This window comes from Gopherus flavomarginatus, chromosome 5 (genome assembly GCF_025201925.1).
Source record: "Gopherus flavomarginatus isolate rGopFla2 chromosome 5, rGopFla2.mat.asm, whole genome shotgun sequence".
Taxonomy (NCBI): Eukaryota; Metazoa; Chordata; order Testudines; family Testudinidae; genus Gopherus; species Gopherus flavomarginatus.
Genome location: NC_066621.1, coordinates 27933119 through 27944009, shown reverse-complemented (window position 1 = coordinate 27944009; position 10891 = coordinate 27933119). Strand labels below are relative to the sequence as shown.

The 10891-nt window shown below is 51.8% G+C and overlaps 1 protein-coding gene across 1 annotated transcript; it reads left to right on the top strand.

Moving 5' to 3' along the window:
• The first annotated feature begins 7304 nt into the window (after nt 1–7304).
• On the top strand, nt 7305–9664 carry LOC127052602 (homeobox protein SIX6-like). Its single transcript, XM_050956463.1, has 3 exons — nt 7305–7655; nt 8077–8240; nt 9511–9664. Exons 1-3 carry the CDS (start codon nt 7305–7307, stop codon nt 9662–9664), a joined length of 669 nt encoding a protein of 222 aa, XP_050812420.1.
• Nucleotides 9665–10891: the final 1227 nt, after the last annotated feature.

Sequence of the window (10891 nt, the reverse complement as noted above, 5' to 3'; positions counted from 1 at the left end):
TACCTCCTGAGGTCCCTTCCAGCCCTGATATTTTATGATTCTGTGAATGGTGGGTTTGTGATTTGTGTTGCAGGCTGGTATTGCAAGGATGAAGGGGACCAGGGACAGGACTGTGGTGAGGGGGTTGTGCGGTGGGAGGCAGAATGTAGATGAGTGTAGTGGGGTTATGGGTGCAGGGGCACATAAGTGTGGCAGAGTGGGAGCTATGGACAGGGGGTATATAAGTGCGGTGGGGTGGTGGATGGGGGTAGATGAGCATAGCAGAGTGGTGGTGGCATGGAGTAGATGAGTGTGTCTGTGGAGTAGAGTGGGTGGCAGGGGTAGGTAAACATAGTGTGTGTGGGGAGGAGGTGGAGTTGGAGGCAGGGAGTCCATAAGCAGTGAGGTGGAGGATGGGGGATAGATGATCATGGCAAGGGGGGGTAGATGAGTGTGATGGGGGATGGGGTACATGAGTGGGATAAATAAGTGTGGTGGGGAGGTCACAGTGGCTGGGGTAAATAAGCAGGGTGAGGGGCACGTCTGTGGGAGGTCCACCGGAGCCGCCTGCCACCCTCCCAGCGACCGGCAGAGCGCCAGGGCGGCGAAATGTCTAGAGCCGCCCCTGGTGAGGGGAGGTAGTAGATGAGCATGGATGGGATGGGATGGGTGCAGAGGATAGATGAGCATGGTGGGGTGGAGGGCAGGGGGGAGCATTTAGGTCACACGTACTAATTAGAGAGGAGCAAAAGAAGGTGGGGGCACTGCTCTTCGGATTATCCCTCCCTTCATCACAAGCCCCACATCCCACTGCCATGGGTTTTCACCCCCCACCAGCCTCACTCTGCACTCAATTGCCACCCGAAGTGCCTGAAATCTGGCCCTCCCCCCAGGCCAGGGGTGACTCTGGATTGACCCCGGAGAACTGAGCTCCTGCCGTGTTCATTCAGCTGCCTCCCCCGCCAGACCCGCGTTCGCACTCGCCTTCCCCTCCTCAGCCAGCCAACGAGACGCCCGGTCTGCGCGAAACTCCCGGGCAAAGCGATTAGCTGCCGCCGCCGCCGCCGCAGGGCACAGAGCATAGAAACCTCGGGGCTTCCGCGCACCGCGGAGCATCGCCGGGGCTCGGTGGGGGAGTGCAGGGTTCTTCAGCTTTCACCCCTGAGCTTCCACCTGGAGAAACTCGGCAGCTGCCGCAGGTAACTCCCGGATTTACTGACCCTCTCTTCGAGCTTTTAATAGTGGGGGTGCTGAAAGCAGCCACGAGCCCTGTCCGTGTCTTGCCCCCTCAGCTGGCGTTGGGCGCACAGTCGTGTCTTCCGGAGTGGAGACCCGGACAGGGGTAAGGGCCAGGGGCCCAGGCGTGGGCCACAGCTGGGACCCCGGGCGCGGAGCCCCTTGTGAAACCTGCGGGGTGCTGCAGCACCCCCAGTTCTCGCGTGTATCCTTCCAGCGGAAGGGAGCCATCGAGTGTGTGCATTCAGGGGTGCAGGTTCATCTCACCCCTTCACTGCTGCCGTCCCGGCCCCCCACCCCCATGAGCTCCATTCCCTGCGAGGTTTTGACCTTCGCAACTCTGAGTTCAGTCTATTTCGGGACATTTTCCTTCAACCTCAATCACTTTTTCAGCTAAAAGATTCTTAAGGGGAATTTTTGTTCTGAAAGAACCTGACAATTGAACAAATCAACAACTAACGAATTTCCTTCATGCTGAGTTATTCGTAAATCTCTGCAGTGGAGCTCAGCCCACCTGCCCCGGTAGCATAACTCCAGTGCTCCCTAATAATCATTAACTCGAATAACGTCGTTGTTATTCCAGCGCTTTGGGGATAGGAGGGATTTTGTCATTCTATGGCTATTACCCCTTCCATGGCTTTGTGATACATTGCTGGAAAGCTGACATGCATTTATTGTTTTATTAATGAAATACATCCATGTTGTTATTTGTTAAAGTAAAGGCATTTATTATTTTTTTATTTGGATGAAAGTTTGCAACATGGTTGAGGTTTATGATTCCTAGCGCACTTTGAATCCTCTGAGAAAGTTCAGCTCTCTTTACTAGCAACTGTTGAGCCAGATTTCTTAAATAATTTATTAGCAAAATGCAAATATTTTGTCAGATACCAGAGGGACAGGAACAATCTTAGACTGACAGGGCCTAGAAAGACAAAGGAAATAGATAGGGAAAAAGACAAAAAGCAGGCAGAGACACAAGACGGTGTCATCCACAATTGGATAAACAAATAGCTTAGATTGTGGATATCCTTTTAAAGTTGCTAACTTATCTTGTGTGAATTTTCCCAGCAAAGATCTTCCTACATCTGGTCTGAATGTAGAGGGGCTATTGGTTTGACAAAGGCTCCAGCTGATACCAGGGACCCAGCATGCTAGTCTATCTATCTATCCAAACACACTCATTTTTTGCTTTCTTTCTCGCTCTCACCATTCTTTTTTCTTATTTTTGGAAACAAGTTTGACAACTGATAGAGCCCCGCATTATTATTAATAAATCCTGTGTTTTTTCTGCAATATAATTAGAATTTTTTTAAGTTAAAGATTTGCCAAAGCAATCCATAGCCCACTGGCTCCACAATAAATAAAGCAATAATAAAGTAACAAATTGCAGTCCAGATTGTTACTTTGTTCTGATCTAAAAGTGCCCTTGATAGACAGACAGATGCTCTCATGTTTATAGGTTAGCCACGGTCTGGTCACCCTGCTTGCATCCCATCATGTGTTTGGTCTCTTGCCCTTACTCATCTTGAGGTGGGAATTTCACAATTCTCCCACACTTAACCTGGGATCTGGGTACAACCCCTGTCTGTCTCAAACCCTTCTTACTGAGCACGTCCACCTGGCTGTCACCAGTGCATCCTCTTAAATCCAGCTACCATATTCAGCATCAGAAACAAAACTTTGGAGAAAATTTAGAAACACACATATCCAGTCTCTTCTAATCTCAACCAGTGTGCCAGGCTTCCCTTCCGAGCTACAGCTGTTGTTACCCAAGTTAGCTAGATTGAAGCTGGCATGTTATGCCTACCTGTGCCACAATCATACCTTTCTGGATATTTAGCCATAACCTCAGTGCGCCTTGCACATTGGTTTCCCATTTCTGAGGGAAGTTGCGTCTTTGGTCCCAATCATCACATTGTTCAGTGCAATAATTGTGCCAAGACTTGCCTTTTCTTTAGGCCTTGTCTGTATGGGGAAATAGGGAGCAGAGCAATGATTCTGGAATTCCATGACATTTATTCTGGAACAGTATCCACCCAGAGAACTGGCTTGTTCTGCCCTGTCCCATTTCCCAGTGTAGACAATCAGATTGGCAGTGGATCAGCTGGATCATCCAGAACAGTAGTTCTCAACCAGGGGTACATGCAGTGATGAGCTCCCAAAATCGTAAGAACCGGTTACCTACCGGTAACTTCAGGGGCGGCAACGGGGTCTTCACTCACTCTGGGATTTTGGCAGCGGGTCCTTCACCCGGAGTGAGTGAAGGACCCGCTGCCAAAGTGCTGCCGAAGACCCAGTAGGGAACCATGCAGTGAGTACAAGCCCCACGTACCTGTCTCCCCCCAACCCACGTCCTGCCCCTGACTGCTCCCCCTCAGACCCCACAACCCATCAACTCCCTTGCTCCTTGTCCCCTGACCACCCCCTCCCAAGACCCCCCCACTCTAAGTGCCCCCCAGGACCCCACCCCCCACCCAACTCCCTGTCCCCTGACTGCCCCAACCCCATCTACCACCACCCTGAAAGACCCCCGGAAATCCCATGCCTACCCACCCCCCCACAATCCCCATTCCCTGACTGCCCCCCAGAACCTCTGCCCCATCCAACCCCCTCCCCCGCTCCCTGTCCCCGGGACTCCCTGCCCCTTTATCCAACCCACCCCCGGCCCCTTACCAGGCCACTTTCCCTACCTCCCCCCCTCTCCCGGAGCCTCAGCACGCCACATCCAGGTGTGGCCCTGGACAGTGCTGCAGCAGCGTGGCTCCAGCAGGACCTGAGCTCCTCCCACTCAGAGACATGTGGTAAGTGGGTGGGGCTGCGAGCTCTGGACCAACCGGAGGGAGCTCAGGCCCCACTGGAGCCATGTCACTGCAGCGCCATCTAGGGCCACTCCTTGACAGGACCAACGCCAGAGTTTTTGGCGCCCTAGGTGCAGGGCCGGCTCTAGCCATTTCGCCGCCCCAAGCACGGCGGCACGCCGTGGGGCGCGCTCTGCTGCTCACTGGTCCTGCGGCTCCAGTGGACCTCCCGCAGGTGTCCCTGCGGAGGGTCCGCTGGTCCCATGGCTCCGGTGGACCTGCCGCAGGTGTACCTGCAGATGCTTCACCGGAGCTGCAGGAGCAGCGGACCCTCTGCAGGCACGCCTGTGGCAGGTCCACCAGAGCAGCCTGCCGCCCTCCCGGCAAAATGCTGCCCCAGCAAATCCTGGCGCCCTAGGTGACTGCCTAGGTCGCCTAAATGGAAGCACCGGCCCTGCTCCTTGATGTGGCGCGCTGAGGCTCCAGGAGAGGGGGGAGGCAGGGATAAGCAGGGAGACAGGGAGGGGGCAGAGGTTCCGGGACATGGTGGTCAGGGAACAGGGGTTGGATTGTGGGCGTTCCGGGGGTCTGTCAGGACGCAGCGGGGGGTGGCTAGGGATCGGGGCAGTCAGGGGACAGGGGGGTTGTCCCGGGGTGGTGGCTGGAGAAGTCTTGGGGGGGCAGTCAGGGGACAAGGAGCAGGGTGGGTTGGGGATTCTGAGGGGGGCAGTTGGGGGGCAGGAAAGTGGGTGGGGGATCAGATAGGGGGCAGAGCCAGGCTGTTTGGGAAGGCACAGCCTTCCCTTCCCTAAAGCTCATTCAGCAGTTTGAGGCTTGCAGACAGTTATTTAACACAAAGAGCCAAGCTGTTATCTTTTCCCTTAGGGTTATCATCCCTTTCACTGCTCAAATACCAAATTATAGTCTATATTTAATTTCAGTGCCATAGGGAGATTCACGTCAGGGGAGGGTAGCTTCATTAAAATTAGCCACTTTATATTAACAGTGATAGAGCCAAGAGAGCCATGGGGCAGGGATCACATGAGAAGAGCAATATCCTACACCACCTACTCCCTTCCCAACACTACCAAGGGAGACCCCCCCTCCCCTGCATTCCCTGAGGCTCCAGAGGGGTTAATTCAGTGGTTCTCAAACTTTTGTATTGGTGACTCCTTTCACATAGTAAACCTCTGAGTGCGACCCCCCCCGCCCCCCGCTTATAAATTAAAACTACTTTTTTATATATTTAACACTATTATAAATGCTGGAGGCAAATCAGGGTTTGAGGTGGAGGCTGATAGCTCGCAACCCCCAGTAATAACCTTGTGACCCCGTGAGGGATCCTGACACCCAATTTGAGAACCCCTGGGTTAATTTAATTTTAGCACCCTGTGTCTATTCACATGCATGTGCTATTTTGAGCATTTCAGTTTTCACAACATAGGCTTATCCCAGATTCTGGAACAAGCTCAAAGGTTCAGTTCATGGAGTATGTACATAAGCTATACTAAAGACAAACCCACAGTAACCGTCTCCAGTTTGTGAGGGACCCCATGGAGCCAGTCTCTAGGAAACAGATTAAATTCATGGAGGTTAAGTCCATTAATGGCTATTAGCCAGGATGGGTAAGGACTGGTGTCCCTAGCCTCTGTTTGTCAGAGAGTGAAGATGGATGGCAGGAGAGAGATCACTTGATCATTACCTGTTAGGTTCACTCCCTCTGGGACACTTGGCATTGGCCACTGTCGGTAGACAGGATACTGGGCTGGATGTAACTTTGGTCTGACCCAGTATGGCTGTTCTTATGTTCTAACCTATATCTGTCTCCATAACCCAAAGTTATGGAGACAGATATAAGTCAAGGAAGCCAGCAGAGTATCAGAAACCTGGAAAAATCTCTGACTGGATGGGCTCAGGTGTTTGGTCACAAGCTGAGGTGGTTCAAAAGTTTTGGAATTTTTTTTAAGTATAATTTTTTTTATTGTTTCTTTAAACAAACACAGCAAGCAGCAAATATTTGGCTACACATTTCTGAAACCTCAAACCATGTTCAGGTTTTGGTAGACTAATTTCAGCTTTTCAATTTAAAAAAACACAACAAATTTTGAAGGAAAACGGACATTGTCCGTGATTTTTTTCTGCTTTTTAAAAACCCCTACTTTTCAATCAAAAAAAAAGTTTTGATGGAAAATATTTGTTCAATCCTTTTAATGAGCTTTAGTGCCTTTTAGCACTAGTTGATGCTGAGAACCAGTGATACCTTGTAAAGGTAACTTGAAAAGAATTTTTCTCAAAACTGGGTTTGTGCCAAGATTCAGAAGGCTTTTAATGTTTATTTTTCCCAGGGCTGCCAGGGGGTGGAGGTGGGGGTGAGAGGGAAGTGGGGCAATTTGCGCTGGGTCCTACAGGCGGCCCCACAAGAATATAGTATTCTATAGTGTTGCAACTTTTTTTATGGAAGGAGCCCCCTAAATTGTTTTGCCCCAGGCCCCCTGAATCCTCTGGGCAGCCTTGGGCAGGGGTCTGGTTCCAGCCTCCTTGAGAAGTTAAGGTGGGCATAGATCACATCAACAACTTTCGGAGGTGGGGCAAGAGTTTGAGTCTCCAGCCTTAAGGGGAGGTGGGGGTCATGTCCCCAGCCATTGAGAGAGGTGGGGGTCATGTCCCCAGCCATTGAGAGAGGTGGGGGTCATGTCCCCACCCTCTCTCCACAACCAGAAAGGCTAGAAAGTGCCTTTTCCCTCCATGAGGCTGTGATTCTCCCACAGTTCGAGGAGCTGAGACTTTAAGGGAATCAGCAAAGCTGGTGAGTCTGGAGGTCAAACCCCAGAGCTGCCATCTCATCTGGCTGAGCCCAGGGCAGAGGGAGACAGGGCGGGACTGATGCAAAACTCTGCCTGGTTATTGAGTAGTGGCACTAACGTCATTTCTATTATTTGTCTCCCCTCCTCAGTTTTTTCAGTTCCCTCTGGCTGCCTCCTATAGGCCTCTCCCAACCCCATGCCCTGTCCCACACTCCCCCCAATCCTCTGTCCTGTCCCTCTCTGTTCCTCACATCCCAATCCCAGACCCATAGCACTTTGCCCCATACTTGGATTGCTTGTCCCATTCCTCTCATTCCAGCCCTACACAACCTGCCTCATCCCCTCTCTATCCCATACTCCCATCCCGATCCCCTGCCCTGTTCCCCCGTTCTTGCTCTATACATCCCTGCCTCCTGCCCTTTACCTCCCCATCCCATATTCAACCCTACATCATTCTCTGCCCTGGTCCCATCCCCCCACTGGCCCGATGCCACTACCACCACCTGGTCTGTCATTCTTCCCCCCAGGGCAGGTGGCCCGAGTCTGTGAGGCCCTGCAGGAGAATGGGGAGTTCGAGCGTCTGGCCCTGTTCCTTTGGGCTTTGCCACCTACCCTTGCCAACAGATGCCACCAGGCCCCTCCATGGGTGCCGATCTGCCCTGAGCTGGAGCTGCTGGGCCCCCACACCTCAGCCCTGCTGACACCCTATTGCAGCCAGGCCTCACCTTGTGGGGCCCCAGGGACCTTAGGGGGCCTGGAACAGTACGCATCATGCAGGAGACTATCCTTCTCAGCCTTTCCCAACAGCAACATCCAGCACAGGGTCAGCAGCTTCAAGGTGAGCAGGGCATCGGGTGGTGGGTTAGGAGAGGAAGAGGGTCATGAGCAGCAGATTGACAGCCCCTTGGTGAGAGAATAGACTGTAGGGGACAATCCCCTACCCTCAGGGAATAGACTGTGGGCGATGATTAAATAGACTGTTGCGGGCAACTCTGCCCCCCTTCCCCCTCAAGAGGAATGCTCTGTAGGGCAAGCCCTCCTCCTCCTCAAGTGGGATAGACTGGAGGAGATGATCCTGTCTCCCACAACCACCACTCAGTGAAAGATTGCAGTGGATGATGCTGTCCACCAGGATGGTGAATGTTTTATATGGGACTGTGCATGGCTGGGGAGGCTTATCAGGGTAGGGTATAAGGGTCTCCCTGCTGACCCCATCCCCATGTTGATATCTGTCCCACTGCCTTTCTTTCTGTCCCCAGGAAAAGACACGGAACCTGCTGCGGGAATGGTACCTGCAGGACCCCTACCCCAACCCCTCCCGCAAGCGCTACCTGGCCCATGCCACTGGCCTTACCCCCACCCAGGTGGGGAACTGGTTCAAGAACCGCCGACAGCGGGACCGTGCTGCCTCAGCCAAGAACAGGTGAGGGGACTGAACCTCCGCAGGATCCAAGATGGTGCCTGCCCTAGCCTGCAGCACACAGGCCAAGTGGGACTGGATGGGATAGGAGACATAAATGGAATATGCAAGGAGTGGGGTGGGGGCAGTAAGGGGTCCTGTGCTGAAGAGAGTGGGTTGGAGTGCTCAGTAGAAAGCACCTTGCTGCTGGAAGCGAGTGGGCCAGTAGAGTGTGCTGTGTTGCAAGGATTATGGTGGAGGCTCAGTATGGGTTGCTGTTCATCAGAGATTGGGATGTGGTGTCAGTAGGGGGCACCATGGTTCAGGAAGAGGGGCAGGGGCTGAATAGGGGGCATAATGCTGCATGGAGTCAGGTGGCAGGGGTGCAGTAGAACAGGGGTTATCAACCTTTTTCTTTCTGAGGCCCCTCTCAACATGGTATAAAAACTCCAGGGCCCAGCAGAGGAGAGGGTGGAATCGGGGCTCTGGGCCAAAGGTGGGCCCTCAGGCATAGGCATAGTTTAACTTCTGTTGTGGTGGGGGCAGGGGCTGGCGGGGCTTAAGACAGCTCCCGCACAGTGGGGTCCAGGAAGGCAACGCCACCTCCACCTTCTGACTTACCACAGCAGCCCACCCAGCCTGTCTGGTTGTGGGTGATGTGAGTTCAGCTAAAAAAAATTTGAAAATGTTCAGGGTACAGGGATGGGACAGCTCAGGGCTGTGTGTGTGGGTCGGCTCTTACCGGCTGTATGAGCTGAGGAGCTGCTGCAACTTCAGGCACCAGCAGCAGACAGGAGAATGCCGTGGCTACCTGCTCCATGAAACCAGCCAGAGCAGCACCTGCCCCTTGCTTATTGGAGAAAAATATTTTCAACCCATTTCCCACGCCATGAGGGCTGGTCCAAGAGCACCTCATGTCTGGCATATGGGATCAGGACACTTGGGTTTTATTCCTTCCTCTGCCAGAGACCTTGTGCAACTCTCTACATCGCTCAGTGCCTGTTTGTTGTCTGTGCAGGGTCTGGAACAATGGGGGCCTGATCTCAGTCAGAGTGTACAATCTAGCTTGAGAGTCTGTGCAGCATCCAGCACAATGGGTCCTTGATCTTGGATAGGGTCTGGACAATATCTGCCACAAAAAGAGGCCCTGATGTTGGACAGGATCTCTTTGGATGACCATAGCATGGTACTAATAACTTGCAAGGAGGGTTTGTGCTTGGAGAGGGACTAATAAATAATTAATAAATGGGGCTTTTAATTCTCTAGTTGCATTATTAATTGCTCCCCAACCCAGGCTCCAGAAAGATTCATCATCCCAGCCTCCCAGGACTGAGAGTCAAGACATCGTAGGCCTGAGTGACAGCCCATCTCTGCAGGAGCACAGCAGTGCCCTCAGCAGGCAGACGTATCCCACCTCAACCATCAGTGACAGCAAGAGCAGCCTATGAACAGCAGAGACCTGCATCTGGCCAGGGATGGGCAGTAGTCATTGATTTCCCAACTCCCACCATCCTCCTTGGATGACATGAAAGGATGTGACCTGCAGGGGGATCCAGCCAGAAGCCACAGGACAAGGATTACTAGTGTAAGCAGAGGCTGAATGAGCTCTCCTCTGACATCTAGCAATGAGCCAAGATGAAAAGATTTCAGGAACAGACTGTGTTTGTGCAAACATATCTACTCTTTCTAGGTGCACAGCATGATGAAGCTGCTTTGCCAAAGCAATCGGTTTTTGCTGGTGTTGGATTACAAATCACTTTTTTGAATATGTTGTTATCCTTATTATATGAGTAAATGGCAGCAGAACTGTATTTAGCCTGCCCTGATTGAGGGGCTCACTTGCTATACAGGGATGCCAAAGCTTAGGGCAGAAAAGAGAGGGTAAGAGTGAGTGTTCATGTCTCACAGTGTGAGTTCTCACTAGTGAGTTCTAGGCATTATTTGCTACTCTTCTTTGTAGTCTTTAAAAATTGAGCTGATTAGACTTTTTTGTGTGTGTTCAGTAATCACTAGAGCTGAAATCACTGATAACTAGGTGTTGAGCGTTAGAGCTGGGGTATGGCAGTGAGGCACTGAAAGAAACTGCAAAGCCTGCACTAGAAGCGAGGTTCCTCCCACCTCTTAAAATCACTGAGAGCTGTTTTAAGTGGTAGAACCTCAGAATGTGATATTACAGCAGAGAAATGGCAGTTGAAGTGGGTAGTCCTGGTGCATTGACCACTAGCAACTATGAGCCACTTGCAATGGAGGACACAAACAGAGGCAGTGCTCAGCACTTTTGGGATGAACTCATGTGAACACACCTCTGAACTATGGGTCTTTGCTGATCAAGGACAGTAACTGTGAATAGGATGCACTGGGGAAAGTGGTATGTTTTTACACTGCAAGATGAGAAACTGGAGCAAAGAGCACTACCCAGTGTACTCTGAGCTGGGTGTTTGTTCATGGTCATATGCTTTTAAATTGTGGCATTTCCCCAAATTAATGCTGGGTTCCTTTTCCCGTTTTACTAAAAATTTTCTTTGTTGTACACAGACTCAATGCTTGCGAGTCTGCATCTTAGAGATGCCTAGGGGTGATGTCTAATTTTCCCAGATTACTGGGTGGGAGTGTGATGGGTTGGATCACAGAAATCCTCTTGGGAGCTGCCACCCAATGTGCCAAGACTACTTTTA